General features: G+C 44.0%; 1 protein-coding gene across 2 annotated transcripts in view; it reads left to right on the top strand.

Moving 5' to 3' along the window:
* Positions 1–17,067, top strand: part of LOC118211108 (platelet endothelial aggregation receptor 1-like) — a 33,888-nt gene extending 16,821 nt beyond the window's left edge. For both annotated transcript variants that reach the window (XM_035387973.1, XM_035387964.1), the window contains exons 2-23: positions 764–897; positions 1,137–1,238; positions 1,321–1,421; positions 1,793–1,885; positions 3,807–4,053; positions 4,544–4,649; positions 4,964–5,100; positions 5,326–5,538; positions 5,886–6,060; positions 6,619–6,739; positions 7,547–7,710; positions 8,017–8,119; positions 8,236–8,382; positions 9,306–9,434; positions 9,890–10,012; positions 11,190–11,315; positions 11,552–11,761; positions 11,965–12,083; positions 12,660–12,792; positions 13,252–13,314; positions 13,710–13,910; positions 14,376–17,067. In XM_035387973.1, coding sequence (XP_035243864.1) covers positions 788–897; positions 1,137–1,238; positions 1,321–1,421; positions 1,793–1,885; positions 3,807–4,053; positions 4,544–4,649; positions 4,964–5,100; positions 5,326–5,538; positions 5,886–6,060; positions 6,619–6,739; positions 7,547–7,710; positions 8,017–8,119; positions 8,236–8,382; positions 9,306–9,434; positions 9,890–10,012; positions 11,190–11,315; positions 11,552–11,761; positions 11,965–12,083; positions 12,660–12,792; positions 13,252–13,314; positions 13,710–13,910; positions 14,376–14,518 — 3,066 coding nt within the window. In that variant the 5' untranslated portion in view covers positions 764–787 and the 3' untranslated portion in view covers positions 14,519–17,067. The remainder of the gene's footprint in view (positions 1–763; positions 898–1,136; positions 1,239–1,320; positions 1,422–1,792; positions 1,886–3,806; positions 4,054–4,543; positions 4,650–4,963; positions 5,101–5,325; positions 5,539–5,885; positions 6,061–6,618; positions 6,740–7,546; positions 7,711–8,016; positions 8,120–8,235; positions 8,383–9,305; positions 9,435–9,889; positions 10,013–11,189; positions 11,316–11,551; positions 11,762–11,964; positions 12,084–12,659; positions 12,793–13,251; positions 13,315–13,709; positions 13,911–14,375) is intronic.
* The last annotated feature ends 496 nt before the right edge of the window (positions 17,068–17,563 follow it).

Here is a 17,563-nt window from a genome sequence, read left to right as displayed (position 1 = left end):
CTTGTTTGGCATAATCTTCCTTCACTTCCCTCACACATTAAAAAAAATTGCTTACATGCATTGTTTAAAGTATACGGTGTAATGCTATTGCAAAGCTGTTCTTGTATTTGTTATTTGAGAAATTTCCTATCGATGGTACTTGGTATATAAGGGAGATTTTGTTAGCAGTATGAAGTATACTGGTACCGAAACTGTACTTAAAACAGGTAATAGCGTTGACCAGCACCTCAGCTTGGCATAGCATATGCAAAATGCAACAGTTTTCCCACATTGGCCACATGGCCTGTGTGGGGCTGTGTGGCAGGGTCTGGGGGAGTTTAAAGGAGACCTTCGTCAACAGGGCTGGGCTTGGAACAGCATTTGTTGGGGGCCCCTGGAGTCTCCCCCTCTGTGCACTCCCGTAATGATCTCCTCGCTGATTGAGACCAGATGGCCGCGTAGCGTGCGTGTGGATGGGGACTGCGCTGCTGCCAAACCAGGCAGGGGACAAGATCAGCTGGAGCCACGTTCCTCTGCTCTCCCATCCAGAGCTCTCTCTTGTTTTCTCCATCTCGTATTCCTTTGTTTGAAGTTCCACATGGGGAAAGTTCCGTACAGCTTAACTGGGAATGTTTCGGTTAAATGTATCCTAGTGACAGTTTAATACTCCAATAAGATGTGGTTCCTCTTGAAAGATCCTACCAGCATCATAAAAGAGTAGCTCTTGAACCAATAGAAGAACAGGATAATAGTACCTCACACCATTTTTTGTGTGTTTTGTCAGGTTTACCGCCCTTTGTCTCATAGGATGGAGTGGTCTTTAAAAGGATGCGCCACCCTGCTGTTTCTAGGCTCTTTGCTGGACCTCACATGGCCCTTGAATCCCGGTGACCCTAATGTGTGCAGCCAATGGGAGAGGTGAGACAGGCAGCATGTATTCTGTAAGAAAGATCTGATTACCGCAAGACATAAGGGCACACTTTGTTCAGAAGTTTTATTTGGCATTTCCACTTTTACTAAATGTGTTCAAGTGCAATCTGCTGTTAACTTGTGAATAAGAAATTATTGTATTATTATTTATAGTGTGTGTGTGTGTGCGTGTGCGCGTTTGTGTGTGTGTACGCGCATGTGTGTGCATGTGTGTTGTCCTTTTCCAGTTACACTACCTCAATCAAGGAATCATATGCCCGCCCATACGACTGGCCATCTGAGGAGTCCTGTTCTGATGCTTGGAGTTTCTATAAGTGCACCCGTCACAGGTCAGTACACCTCTCTCACACAGGGCTGGGGCACCTGCTGTCTGGCAGCCCAGGGCCTTATGGGACTGTGCTTGTGTCACAGGATCACCTACAAGACGGCATATCGACAGGCTGTAAAGATGGCCTACCGCAGGAGGTACCAGTGCTGTCCTGGCTATTATGAGAGCAGCAATAAATGTGTCCGTAAGTATTATTTTACAACATTTGTTACTTTTGTATGTAGCTACACGTAGGTTACACAATTAACATAAACCTGCTGTGAATTCAGAAAACCTATCTTGTGGCGGGAGTAAGGAAAAACCATCTCAATTTTAAAAGCCAAAACACATTGTTGGTTTTACCTCAGGTCTCCTAGGTGTTCTTCTCTTTAAAGAGTGCTGTTGTTATCCATTGCTACCGTCACGCTGGCTCGTGCTCCCCACAAAGGTGTTGCACATCTGTGTTTTATTTGCTTTTAATTGCACTGACTGTTTAACGTTCGCCTTTCACAGCATGCCTGTGCATGCTCCCTTGACTGTGCCAGAACTTCTCTCTCTCTGCCCCTCCCTTGACAGCCCGATGTACGAAGGAGTGTGTCCACGGGCGATGCCAGGCCCCGGACCGGTGCCAGTGTGAGGGCGGTTGGCACGGGGAAGACTGCTCCAGCGGTGAGTTACTCTATCACCCACCCTGACCAACATTAGCACCCTCCTGCCAGGTTTAAAATGGTTTCCAGTTAGCGACTGCCCCCTTTCACCCCCCTCTCTCCCATTTGGATACTCATTTTTATACAAGCAAAAAAACGGTCCAGATCCAGTGAATGACGTCACTGGTTTTTGTTGGAGTACGCTGAAGCCCACTGCTGCTGCCTGATGCCTTCGGAGTGGGGTTCCGAGAACAGGAAATGGAAAATTGAGCCTTCAGCCCAGGGCAGAGGGCTGCGGTGTGGTATTGGGACAGTTTTGGCTCTCTACGCTGGTGCTGGAGTCCAGGGGCTGGAGCAGAACCGCTGAATTGCTGGTTCCTGAATGGCTGATTACTGAGCTAACTGTGGGACTAGGGAGGGCTTGAAGCTAATACAGTGGGGAGTACGCTCTCCTGAGTGGAGAGTATCTGATGTTGGATAGGATGTTCATCGCTCCTCAGTGCGCACCGCATTTAGAGAAGTACTGGAATTTTCCCACATTCAGGAACATTCCACCGATACTGAGAACCTGAGGATTGCCTCATCCAGTGTAATGGACAGGCATTGGAATTACTTCACTTTAGTTCACTGAGGTAATTCATATGTGAACACAAACGACGGAGAGGATTTGGGTGGAGTCCCGTGGTAGACACATGGCCAATCACTTTCTCATATAACAATGATATTGCGTGTGTTGGCTGAAATTCTCAGGGTCGATTTCCCATGATGCACATTTACAATAAAAAGGTTGTGAACTTGCAAAGATAGGGTCAGCCCTGGAGACAGTCGAAGCCAACCAGTTCCAACATATTTTCACCGAGTGCACTTGTGAATAGACAGCTTCTCTGTGTAGGACTGTTTAAACTGTCAGTCTCCACTGTAGTAGCCCTCCCCTCTGGATCGCTATCTCGGCCCTTTGGGCAAAAAAAGAAACCTGAAAAAAAAGCTCAGCACTTACTAACACATAAACTAGCATAGACTTGACACGCGACTAGACTTTAAACCCTCATGCACTGATAAATAACGAATTAACTCATTATAACCCACTTGTTTGAAACATTGTTCTCCAGAATGAGCAGTTTTCAAATGTTAGCATGGCTATGATATTATTTATCCTGAATTCTGTATGGATAGGCTTTAATGAAGAAACATGAGATGCAAAGATATTACATTTTGTTAGAGAGCTTTTGTTATTTAAACTGGTATATTATTTTTCATGCCTTTTTGAACAGCTTTAGCGTGACCCTGTCAGGATGAAGAATCAGAGGGAATATTTATGATATGTCCTGCTTCACAGTGCATTAAAGAGCCCCCTCATCTTCAGTCGACAGCTTTGTCACTGGCTGGAGTGAAATCTTAGCCCTGTGTGAATCCTACGCTTCATACAGATCCAGAGCCTTACAGCTCCCCTTGTTAAGTTCCACATTAGAAACTCATCTGTCTTTTTAGTTCCATGCAAATTGGCCTGTCAATTGTGTATCCCCGTATGTAATGTTATATCCTAAAGCCTGTGCAGATATAGTATGCTTGTCGCTGTGTGCTGAAAGCCATTTGCGTTTGTGCTTTGGGATGGGAGATTTCCATCAAGAGAGTGAAGCACTATTATATTTCATGACTTCTTAAATTAGCAGAACTCCTTAAGCAGAGTGACTTTCTTGTGGTTTGCTTTACCCTTTGATGGCAGCTGCTGTTTGCTGAGTCAAGTGAGGCTATATTTGATGGCTAGGGTTTATAGTCTGTTACCTGTTAGCTTTAGTTAAAAAGCTAGATTACCTGACCAATACATCCTCCCCTTCCCTTAGTGACTTCTGAAAGACAGCTGGTACCTACCTTCCCTTCATGCTCTGTTGCTGAGGGACAGATACAAAGTGTTGTCCTGTTTCATGGTGATCCTTGCCTTTCAGCCTGTGATGAGGTGCACTGGGGCCCGGACTGCAAGCAGCTGTGTGCGTGTGAGAACGGGGGCCACTGCGACCCCCTCACGGGCTCCTGTCAGTGTCGCCGAGGATATACCGGCGCCCGCTGCGAGGACCCCTGTCCTCCTGGAACCTTCGGCAAGGGCTGTCTGCAAAAGTGCCTGTGTGGAACCGGTGGCTCTTGTGACCCAGAGACTGGGGAGTGTCGATGCAGAGAAGGGTTCACTGGAACACTGTGAGTGTCAGTGTGTTCGCTACCCTTGCGCATTGTCTAATTTTTTGCACAAAATATTTATGTAATGAAAGAAGAAGAAGAAATTAATTTGGCAGCTTATTCTGTACAGTGAGCCTTGCAATGCAAGTAATGCAGTTGGTACCATGAACTAGAAACGGCATGTCAGGTTTCAGCACTCATGCAATGTTAAAAACTATCCTCTTTATCTTACCACAGACATAGACGTGTAAAAATATAATAACTGAACAATGGCAAGTATAATGATAAGCCCGGGCCAGTCTGCAAATCTTAGCTCATCATTCAGTGGCAATAGTGAATGTATCACTGTATCAAATGTGGTATGGAATGTCTTCCTGGCATCAATGAGGAATTTCCACTTGTGTCTCATCTCTTTTAGCAGAACTCAATGTTCAGATTCCTGCTTTCTTCTTCTAAAAAGATACAATAAGGAGATGCTCTGTGCTAAACTGTCTCTGTCCCTCTCCCTCAGCTGTGACCAGCCCTGTTCCAGGGGACGCTGTCCCCACAGATGCCCCTGTCAGAACGAAGGCCGTTGCCAAGGAGAGGGCGTGTGTGCCTGTCGACCTGGATGGACGGTAACGTCGTCCTCGCTGCCTAAATGTTGTCCCCAGAGATACCTGGAATTTCTTGAGGGACATTTTGGTTGTCGTTCTGCTGATCTATGATGGAGCAAACAGGTTTCCTGCATTTATAGATTTTTTTATATGCAGTTTACCCACAACCTATTTTGACATACTCTGGACTATGCTGCAGTTACCATAGCACTTGACCTGTTGGCCATGATGTGATTCGATTCAATCAAGTCTGCACTTCCTACAAATGCTGTTCAAAGGTAAAAGTATTCTCTCTCTCTTTCTCTCACTCTCTGTATCTCCTCTCTCTCTCTCAGGGAAGGGTGTGTACAGAGCACTGTGCAGTGGGCCGCTTTGGGCTGAACTGCTCTCGGGAGTGTGTGTGTCACAATGGTGGTCAGTGTGACCCGGAGACAGGACACTGCCAGTGTGCAGCAGGCTTCACAGGGGCCAGGTCTGTATCCATTCAGTAACTGCAGAAACACTTACATTTCCTGTGTGTGACACCGAAGACACGGGGAGAGACACCTTCAGTGTCTGCTGGAGTGAAATGGACTTGTGTGTACTCACAGTATGGCCTGCATGTTTTATTTTTTTAATTCTCAGATATGTGATTGCAGTTGTGCATGTCTGGGCCTGCGTGTGACACCAGCCCGCGGTCTGTGTGTTGTTGCTGCAGATGCAGTGAGGAGTGTGCAGTGGGCAGCTATGGCCAGGACTGCCAGGGTGTGTGCGACTGCGCCAATGGAGCGCGCTGCTACAACATCCACGGGGGCTGTCTGTGTGAACCGGGGTTCAAGGGCCCCCACTGCAGGGAGAGGATGTGTCCAGAGGGGACGTACGGCATGCGCTGCAACCAGCAGTGCCTGTGCCACAGCGCGCACACGCAGAGGTGAGTGCACGCACACACACACACACACACACACACTCACTTACACGGAGGTCAGTGCAACTGAGTCATAACACACATGCACACACACGCACACACAGAGGTCAGTGCACGCACACACACACACACTCACTCACAGAGGTCAGTGCAACTGAGTCATAACACACACACACACACACACACACACGCACACACGGAGGTCAGTGCATGCACACACACACACACACACATACACACGCACACACAGTGACACACACCAACACAATGTTTTTAAACCATATGCTATATCTAGATCCAAACTGGATTTATGTCAACTTACATGTGGCTTTGTCTCTTTGTTAACTGGCCAGCTGTCACCCAATGAAGGGGGAGTGCACCTGTCATCCTGGGTGGGCGGGGCTCTACTGCAATGAGACCTGCCCATGGGGCTACTACGGCCAGGGTTGCCTAGAGACCTGCCTGTGTCTGAATGGAGGTGTCTGTGACAGCGTGAGCGGGCGCTGCCAGTGTGCCCCGGGGTACAGGGTGAGTGCCTGAGATCAGCAGGGTAGGATCTCCGGTATAGCGTGGAAGTCCTTCGCTCTGAATTACTCTTTTTATTCTGTGAGACCCCTTTGTGTATAAGAATAATAACATGCAGGCCTATTGTTTGTTAAATATTCATTTATAAATTACTCATCTTGCAGATGAGATTTACAAAGAGCACCGCTAAAATAAATAGGTATCACCAAGTCATGGGTCATGGGTCAAAACATATATTTTAATGTTTCAGATTTTTAGTTTTAATCATGATTTATGTTACATTTTCACAATATTTCTTTGAATGTCAGCATCTATGTTCCATGAATGTTATAGTAATGGTGATAAGGCTTTGACTGAGGGAGATATTTCAGACCTGCTGTTGAAGGTCCTTTCTTGGATTGGGAGCTTATCTGTGTGTTTTGGGATGTACAGCCCACCCTGTCTGTGGTCTGCTCCCTCTGATGGCCTCTGCTTGTGTCAGAAGGGTCTGAGCGATAGGATCAGCCTGTGAAGAGTATGGCAGTGGTGATTGGTTTGGTTGTGCTTGTGTCTGTCCTGCAGGGGGCGCACTGTGAGATTCACTGTGAGAAAGGCTTCTTCGGTAAGAACTGCTCACAGTCCTGCACCTGTATGAACTCCTTGGCCTGTTCCCCTATCGACGGCACCTGCTTCTGCAAAGAGGGTGAGAAACGCACACACACACCCAATTTCATATGGACACATATGATAACACACCGTCCTATTGTATGTAGACACACTTTGTCTCATGGACATAGTCACATGGACATGCATACTTACACAGTCAAATGGTATGTAGAGACAATCAGTCACACGGACATGCAGTCGCATATATCATCTGTAGACACACTTGGTCACATCTGTATGAACAAATGACATTCAGACACATTCAGCCATATCAAACCAAACATAGTTATGGGGTATATCTGCACAGAATCACATACAGGCGCACATACTATCAAAGAGTCATACACTCATGCATACACTGACTTGTAGAGCTATATATAGACATTCCCACTCATATTCAGATGTGATACAGTGTCATAAAGACACTTCTAATCTCATACAGACACACAATCATATGCAAGTACTGTACACAGACACATGTACAAACATACAATAACCAGCACACCCAAGTGCAGATGCTTTCGATCACAGACATATAGTCATACACAGTCACATCAGGACAGACACTGTATCTGTGAACCCATTCAGCCTCTCACACATGTTCACAGATGCATGCAGTCACATGAAAGCCTCACATCTGGACACAGTCCCAGGCAGTTATAGCTATAAGATGTGCTGTTGCTTTACAATACGCTGAGGTAATGACATGTGCAGCTTGTGCACTCACGTGGCTGACTCCCTCCTGATCTGGGTTTTGATATACAGTGTTACTGTATAATAATATTTTGAATTTTTTAATGATAATTTACTATCGTTGAAATGTAAAGGCCTGATTTGTGTCCAGGGTGGAAGGGCTTGGACTGCTCCATTCCGTGCTCTGCTGGGACGTGGGGTCCGGGATGCAACGGTACATGCCAGTGTGCGAATGGGGCTTCGTGTAACCCAGTGGATGGAACCTGCACTTGTTCAGCGGGCTGGCAGGGGGCGCTGTGTGACCAAGCTTGTCCGGTGAGTTACATTGAGGTGACATTGTATGCATGTACTTCATTTTTTCTTCCACCTTCCTATCATTGAGTGTTTTCACAAAGCTCCTCGTTTCTATTGGAGAGAACATCCCCACCTGTATAGGGACTCTGTTCTTAATGAGTGCTTAATGTTTCTTTGTGCCACCATTGTGCCAGGATAAAAGCTCATTCATTTTCCCTGAAATGACTGTCACAAGATAAACGTGCTGGGCTGAGCTTGTCTGCATTTGCATAAGCATTGTATGATGTCACGTGACACATTGTGTGACTCTGTTACTGTTGTGTACAGACGGGCACCTACGGACCAGGCTGCTTGCAGAAGTGCGACTGCCTCCATGCAGACAGCTGCCACAGAGCCAGCGGGCAGTGCCAGTGTTTACCAGGCTGGACTGGTAACGTCCTCAAATTTCTGTCAGATTAGAAGAAGGCTAACTGCTCAAAATGAGCTCTGTTGCACATCCCAGCTTCTGAGCCAATGCTGTCCTAAATCATGGCTGTTCCTTCCCAGGTGTCCGCTGTACCCAGCCTTGTCCAGAAGGCTTCTGGGGGCGCCAGTGCAACCAAAGCTGCTCCTGCCTAAACGGCGCCACCTGTCTGCGAGACAGTGGCATTTGCGAGTGTCGTCCTGGATACCATGGTCCGCAGTGCCAGCACAGTAAGTGTGGGCTGTCACCACACTGTAAACACGTTTCCGTCTGCGCAGTTTTCTCCTGGTTGCGAGGGCTTTAGTTAACAGGGATGTTTTTGCAACTGGCTGCAGCTCAGTTGCTCCTCTTCCAGCATACTCTTCTACTACCGTTTGTTGTGGTCTCTGCATTGTTCATCTTCCTTAGTATTATCTTCCTCATTTTAGTGATGGCTGTGTTCCCATTTAAATCTGTTGAAAATCTATTTTCTTTGCTCAGATCTGATGGAGTTGTGCAATAGATTGCCTCCTGTTAGAGGTCTATTTACAGTTTAGGGACTTCTGAAAGCCGATAGATTATTCAGGGGTAACGTATGTCCTGCTTTAGTTCCCAAAACACTAGCACTTTGCAACGCTGGCATGTACGGTGCCCAGTTCAGTATGGCCTGTCCTCCTTGTGCCCACTCTATTCCCAGTCACCACATCACAGCACTGTGTGTGATCCAGGGTACAGGGTGATCAGACCTAGTTAATGTAAAAGTTATTTCAGTCAACAGCAAATACTAGCAAACCAATATGTTAATTTCACCTCTTCACATTACGATATTGTAAGCACCACAGTTACCCAGATAGTATTCTTTTTTCATTTGTTTTTGTAGCTGTCTTTATCTAGTGTTACAAGCATAAAGCACATTTTTACATATTCTTGAAATTATGGCTTGATGTTTCCTTTGGAGTCAATATGAAATACAGTAGTTTGTATAAAGGCACAGTAAAAAATGATAGTGATAAATAGAGTTTTTATGAGTCTGGTAGGGGGTACTCTGTGTACTCTGTTAGTTAAAAATGCTCTATCAGAGTTCATATTGCAGATATTTCATTTGGCTGTTGTTGCAGTGCCATAACTTTGCTTGTGGCTGACATATGAAAGTTGTTGCATGTGTGTTACTCAGCATGCCCGCTGGGACACCATGGGAGGCAGTGTGCTGGGGTGTGTCACTGTGCCAACAACTCTACATGCCATCATCAAGATGGCTCCTGCCACTGTAACCCCGGCTGGACTGGGCCTGACTGCTCCCAGCGTGAGTCTCATTCTCTCTCTCTCTCTCACACACACACACATACACATATACACATACACATACACACACACACAAGTACACGCATACACACACGCACACACACGCATACACGCACATACACACACACACACACACAAGTACACGCATACACACACGCACACATGCACACACATGCATACACGCACATACATACACACACACACACACACAGGTATGCGCATACACACACGCATACCCACATGCGCACACACAAGTATGCACATACACACACGCATACACACACACACATCCACACACATACGTGCATACACACACTCGCGTGTGCATACACACACACACACAGTGGCAGTAATGTGGGACAATGCTGATGAATCCTTCCCTGGGTATCAGTGTCAACCCCTGCAGTGGTACAGTTGACAGGGTATGAAAGCCAATCCTTTGTGGTTCTCTCTCAGGGTGCGCCCCAGGGACTTATGGGTCTGGTTGCAGCCAGCGCTGCCTTTGCAAAGGTCTCTGTGATCATGTGACGGGGGCATGTGTCTGCCCGTCAGGCTACACAGGCCACTTCTGCCAGTCCAGTAAGTCACCGGCCATTTTACCGTCTCTACAGTATGTCTCTGTGCTACACACAGCAAAGAGCAGTGGCACTGATTACTGGGAGGGCATTTGTCACATTTCTTATCCAAATTCATGTCGTCTTCTGAATTCTTTGCCGTTTTTTGTACATTGTTTGTGCACTGGAACACTGGAACTGCTCATCTGTGTACACGTCTAACCAGTAAGCTGTGTTGTAATAAGAAATGGTGCTTGACACTGTGTGCTTTGGAGGAGAGCTTGGCTGTTCTTCCAAATCTAAGCTGAGAATTCATTTATGAGAACTGCTGTATGATACTGCACATTCCAAACTAGGAGAGAAGGGGAAAAATTGGGGCAAGTCCAAATTGGGATTTCTTAACCCACATGATCACATTTAGAACATTTTGCATAATAAAGTGTCTTGTGTTTACATGGAAAACATGTTTCCTATTTGTTAGCAGTCACTGCCAGTTGAATTCATTCACATCCCATTTGTACCGACACTATTTTTGTTCTGCCCAGTTGGCACTGGCAGATGGCAGCTTCCCCATTGACTGTCAGTGCACAGAAACTCCGTGTATTACTGTAGCGAGATGAGCCACCTGCCAGCTGTACATATGCACTGCATTGTTCTTATGAAAATTCTGATTGATCATATTATTTTCTGTCAAAATTGTTTGAAACATCAAAACTGTGTCCTTATGCTTTGATTGAATTCTAGTCAAGAGCAAACTTCCAATAATTAAAGTATTCTTTTTTACAATAAAGATGTCAAGATTATGGTTTCATCAAAAATAAGAACCATTTTGGCGATAGTGCTATTCATTTTCTGCACCTTTCGTGCAAGTGGTTGGTAATACAGTCTAATTATTCATTGAGTATGTATTATGTATTGTTTTGAAGCAAAGGATCTTGAGCTTTTTATTTACGGAGTTGACTGTTTTTGGTCAGATGTTGACTATATGAGTGTGATCTGTTTTGAGGACAAGAGAGGCTGTCCTATGGACTGTACCACAGTCTCACCCCCAGAATTAATTAATGAACTGGTAATGAACTATCCAATATTTGTACTGCCATCGATAAAAACCACAGTTTCTTCTTTTAAAATTTTGTAACAGATAATATGAATAATGTAATTTGATGCATTAATGATGGATGCCTACTCTGCTGTGTCTGCAGAATGCCGGGCCGGCCTGTTTGGGCCAGACTGTGCTCACAGCTGCTCCTGTCCCCCTAATGCCAGCTGTGACCCGCACACTGGAGCGTGTGTGTGTGAGTCAGGGTGGGGACCTGACTGCAGAACAGGTACTGCGGGGACATACACAGCCTCTGTTCTACTATAGTACAGTTATTACTTAAAGTGCTGACAATGCATATTACTGCTGAGTTCAAATAATAGTATAAAAAGCTGGCTGCATGCCAACAATAAGACTAGTTAACAGACTGAACAAAATGAACGAAAGTGTAAAATTCACTGGGAGCACAGTGAAATGGAGGCATCCTGAGAGGGGGGAGGCTAAATTTTGTCCCTGTCCCGGCAGAGGATGGCATAAGCGTGATGGTGCCGATGTCCCCGGTGGAGAAGGACTCGTGGGGGGCGATCGGGGGGATAATCGTGCTGGTGGTTCTGGTGGTGCTGCTGCTGGGACTGCTTCTGCTCTACCGCCGGCGGCAGAAGGACAAGCAGAGCCGCACCCCCACCGTGGCCTTCTCCTCCACCCGCATGGTCAACTCCCAGTACGCCCTGCCAGGTACTGCACCGCCCCCTGCGCCTGTGGGGTCAGTTACCATGACCACCAATAAAGCACCTACAGTATGTGGAACGACACCGTGCTGAAAATACATTCTGTTTGTGCGCAGAATATTTCAGGCTTTTTAACTAGGAATTGTGCATTTTACAGTTGATCTGTAAGGAATGAGTCACACTGACTTATGTACTCACTATGTGTTTCAGATGTTCCTCTCAACTACCACCACTTCTACTCCAACCCCAGCTACCACACCCTGTCCCAGAACAGACCTCCTCTTCCCCACGTCCCCAACAACCAGGGCCACTCTGTCACCCACGTTAAGGCAGGTGTTCCTCTGTTTCGGCGCGCACGTGTCGTCCAGTCCCCTTTCAGCCAGCACTCCTCTCTCTGCCAGAAGCTGACATCATTTCAAGGAAATCAAATCCAGCCCGTTGAGTCATTTGCAAGTTGAATATTGGATGCTGTCAGTGATATTGCCAGCTTTTACTGAATTTCTTTCTATTTAGTTAAGGGAATCATTTCAGTAATGCACAATTTAGGACCATGAAACAGGGGTCACAAGGTCAGGACTCAGTGTCGCCTTGCAGAAATGTTTTCGGGAGAACAACGCTAATTTGATTGGCAAAGGATACTGAATAAACACTGAGCAGCAGCATAATAATGGTTCTGGCATTTAGTTTTTTTTTCTATGAAGTGTTATGTTTTCCTCACAGTAAAGTAATAATATATTAATTTATGTTCATTTTGGTTATTCAGTTATCCGTTTAATCCCATTAATGTTAACTTAAGAACTCACGGACATTTGAATTGTTGATACCATTAGTGAACACAATGACTACTCAATGACAATGACAAAGAACATGAGTTCATGTGACTGATGTGATTGTCTCCTGAACAGAACACGAATAATCAGCTCCTCTGTAATGTGAAGAACATGGAGAGGGAGAGGCTGGGGCTGTTTGGGGTGGAGAGCAATGCCTCGCTGCCCGCTGACTGGAAGCACCACGAGACCCCGCCCCGTAAAGACATGGGTATGTCCCTCCACCCTCCTTCCAGAGTTACATCACTGCCACACTGAGCAAGCCCCCGTCAGCTGGAGGACATTCCTATCAGGCATACTGTACAATCACTGCTATTACTGTGGACTTCTCTGTACAAAATCATTAAGGACATGTCTAAACGAAATCAATTCATTATCATTAGTGGTAAGAACCTCTCTGTCAGCATCCATTCATTACCATCATTGAGGATGCTTCAGTCAGAGAATGATTTATTAATATTACCTTCAGTCTCTACATTGCTGTCAGAGCACCATTTAAAGTCTTAAGCTTAACCAATTTGAATGACTACTTCAGATAATAATTTGTCATAAATCATTGTCCCAAATTAGAAGAAATGTAAAATTATAAGAATGGATTAAAACCCTTTTCCTGCAGTTCTAAATCAGCTTGATGACACTGAATTGATTGTTTACTAATTACTAATTACAGGAGCATTCGGAATCGACCGCAGTTATAGCTACAGTGCCAGCCTGGGCAAATATTACGACAAAGGTATCGTCTGAATATCTCTGTGTTTTCTTTCTGCTTCATTTCTTTGGCTTACTGCATAATGCTAAAATTCCTTTGAATGTATGGCTAATAATGAGCTAGCATGTAACCATTATCTTAGAATATGATTGCATCCTGGGTTATTATGACATGACGCATGCAATAATGAGGCTGTGTAGTCGGTCTTGTCCTGAAGAGCTACTCTTAGCTTGGATGTTACTGACTGTGTGGGCATCAAAAAAAATTAGAACCATGTGTCTCCTTGAAGCAAGCTTCAAGGACTGTTGCCCCATTTCTATGTTGATTGCTGGTTATAAAATGATAGACTAAAATGAGGATGTGAGCATGCTTCCTTGTTATTTGATGGTGAACACTGCGGCCCACCCTCTCCTGTACAGAACTGTCCAAGGACTCATGCATGGCTGTGAGCAGCAGCTCCCTGAACAGTGAGAACCCCTACGCCACCATCAAGGACCTGCCCATTCCTCAGCCCCGCCCCCTGGAGAGCAGCTACATGGAGATGAAGTCGCCCATCCAGCGCGAGAGGTCATATGTGGAAATCAGGTCGCCGCCCCTACACCCTGCCTCCACGGTTATGGGTAAGGATGGGGAGAGTGGGGAAAGGGAGGCAGTGCACTGTTGAGATCGGCCGTATAGGCTTATGCATGTAGACATAGCAGAGGATGAGGAGGGGAGACGAGGGAGCCAGATGTGTTGTGCTTTGAGAGGAGAGAGATTAATTATAGGGAGGCACTAAGATATCGGGGCCATATAGGTTTTGGCCGATAATAACTTAGACAAACTAGTCGGCATCAGCCTGATGATAAAAATGGCTGATGTCATGGGCGAGTTTTGAGGATGCAGCATACATGTGCGAAAGAGGTACGACTGATGATGTAAATTAAGCAAAAATCCATGCCCAATAGGTAGCCTAATCATCGGCACTCGATTCGGTTCCACTCGGTTACTGCAAACGTACGTGTAAAACTGATTGTGCCTACATTTTTCTTTCATTGGTTTTAACCGTATTATCATTTCATTTTCTTTCGTTGATTTTCTGTCAGAACGCTGTACCTTGGGAAATGTCACTGAGCAGGAGCCCCAGAATCACTACGACCTCCCTGTCAACAGCCACATCCCTGGCCACTATGACCTCCCTCCCGTTCGCCGCCCGCCCTCCCCCACACCCAGGAGACCCCCCCACTGACAGTCCTCTCCCTTGACCAGTGGCCTTCAAATTCCGCCCAGTGGGTCCCACTGTGGGTGCTAGTTTTCCTTCTTACTGCAATTGCAACTCATAATAGTAATAGAGCCGTTAATTGTTCTTAATTAGGCAATTAATGTCTACTGAAGGTTTATTTACCATCTTTAGGTCACATTATGTGAGAAATAGCTGTTTGCCATGAAGAATAAATATTTATTCAATTGTATGGACATTTAATCAATCAGATCAATTCATGCTCTAATTTTTTGTAATATGCTGTTATTGCACCATTACTGAATAGATACAATTGTAGACTCACAGGGGAAATCGTTCCTGAAAGAATGGTCTTCTGGTCATTTAAACTAAACCTTTTGTGAAAAATGAAGGGTTAAATAACAAGCCATGCCTACATTATGTTGGTAGACACTGTGTAAGAACAAGTAGTTAAGAACAGTCAACAGCTCATTACTGTTCAGGGTTGTAATTATGGTAGGAAGGAAAACCAGCATACACATTGGGTCCCCAGGACTGTGCTTGAAACCTACTGCCTTAGACCACTAGCATATGCTTAACTAAAAAGGATCAGGAAGCCAAAAACTGTGGGATTCTCTGATAGCGCAACACTGCCACCTGGTGGATGGATTTCAGCCATCAGTTGACAAAAACCTTGGATCCAGAGAGGGCCAAGTGCATTTAACATGGATTTGGGACATACAGTGGTATATACAAACCGAATTCAGTCATCCAATCAATATTTCTCTTTGACTTTGGGTCACATTTACTCCTTAAATTACCTTGCCAAAAAGTGTTTGTGAAGAAAAAAGAACACCTGAATTTACTTGTAAATAAGATATAGGGCAACTGTTCCAAGCCAAAAAATGTTATGTATAGTTTACTTGTAATTGAGGCATGGACTCCTCTTGGCATTTCAGTTGAAATCATACAGTGGGTTTGTAACCTTACAGAGCACAGTCATGTTAAATCAACTGAAAAAGTACTTTGGTCACATTTAAACTCATATTAACTTTTCAAGTTGAATTAACACAATATTTTATTGTATGGTTTCATATCACTTTAAACAGTTAAGTCCCTGGTATGCTGTAGGTCCCATATTTTTTCAGGACACCTACACAACCTAAAGAAGGACATATTTTCAGAGCCTTATTTGTGGAGCAGTGGGCAAAGTTTTGCTCTTCTTTCAGCTGTACCCTTGGTCAGAATGTTATTTGCTGAATGTAACCAGCCCTTTCCTTGTAAATAATGTATATAAAATGTTTGAATTCTTTCATTTGTAGATGTTGTTTCGGTACACAAATTCATAAGATGCAAAAAGATATCACAGCAAATAGCCACATCCTGTAAGTGTTTGATTAAATACAAGCTGTTTGATTTGTGAGAAAAAGCATTTATTCATTCTTTTTTGTTTTCCATTCAATGCAATGTATGAAACAAAGGAAGCATTTAAGCAGTTACTTCAGACAAAACATGTCAATCAGTACATTTGTCTTTGGTTAATTTTATGGAAAGAACAACTTCTGTCTAACAGTGGAACTGGTACCATTTTTAGAAATATGAAGTGAATATACAGTACTAGTAAATCTTGAACTCTTCAGTGCAAGCACTGTAGAACTTCTACAGATGCTCTCTTAGGCTTTTATCAACTAAATTGAAATGATTCCATATTGTACTTTAAAATTTGGGAGCTAACAGTGAAGCACCACAGCCACATGACATTTTAAAATTGATATTAAAATAAATATGGTGACACACATTTCAGTTGATTATAATCCTTCAATTTGTAAAACTGGCTGTTGTTAATGAAATTTGCCTCGACAAAGAAGCATCACCTCAAGTAATCAGGAAAAAAATATATTTTTGAAAAAAACAATTGTGTGCGTTTTTCTTAAACAGGTTTTTTTCATTCCATTCTGGCCCAAACTCAAGATAACATTGTGTGTGGAAATTTGTGTGAAATACTCTTTGTTTACGGGCGAAGGTACACTTTTGGCCCATCATAAAGAGCCACAAAACAGTTCTATCAGACTGAAATGGAGTTTTAGTTTGTGATGGAATGATATTCTAATTCATTTTCTGTATGAATATATAACTGTGTCTCGCTAAGAAGACTTGAATATGCCAAAGACTTGCAAAACATGGCTAGTCCTTGAATCAATATGTAATGTTACCTCCACATTTCAAATGTACCTGGTGCTATTGGTTTTACAGAAGCTCTCTTTGGGATATATTATGATCCTTTTCTGAAATTCTGATATTGTCATGTAAAATGTTAAATTGCAAATAATGTTGGAAAGAAACACACAATGGGGACTTAAATATTGTGTTTGATTTGTATTATGCTAAAACAATGACTCTTTATGTTTGGCCAAATCCTCAAAAGTTGAATGTGACTTCAGCTGTTAGCATATTAAGGTAATACAAGTGAAACAAAAATGAATCAAGAGCATAAGGCCAAAGTAATATTTTCAGAAGCTATTTGCCATTGAGCTACTTGCATATGCAATTAAAGAGGCGTATAAATATTTTTTCTAAATGCAAACATGTTGTGTGATTGAAATTATTGGTGTTTAATAATATCCACAGCGTTTCCCAACCTTTTTCCTTCCGCGGCACACTTTCCAAATTTACAGAATCTCATGGCACAACACTCTCAAAAGCATAAAAAAATAAACACCCTGCAGCCCCCTCCACACGTGCCAACAGTAGGCCTAAATGTTCTTTTGGGGTTTTAATTAAGCGATATGCATTTTAATGACATTTATTTTGGCTTTCGTGAATGGGATTTGTTTATTTAAGTTTTTTTAAATTCATTTTAACATTAAAATTTTACATTACAATTTACAGGATTTTTCATATGGCACACCTGACCTCGCCTGACGGCACACCAGAGTGCCGCGGTACACCGGTTGGGAAACGCTGACCTAATGGAACAGTTTAACAAAAAAAAAATGGCGTGCCTTAATTTAATTTGCCCCCACTGACCTTACAGTACATCAAAGCAAGCAAGAAGCTTGAGAACATTTTTTAAAC

The sequence above is a fragment of the Anguilla anguilla genome, chromosome 1, assembly GCF_013347855.1.
Source record: "Anguilla anguilla isolate fAngAng1 chromosome 1, fAngAng1.pri, whole genome shotgun sequence".
Taxonomy (NCBI): Eukaryota; Metazoa; Chordata; class Actinopteri; order Anguilliformes; family Anguillidae; genus Anguilla; species Anguilla anguilla.
The sequence above is the reverse complement of the archived record's forward strand: the minus strand, read 5'-3'. Positions and strand labels throughout refer to the sequence as shown.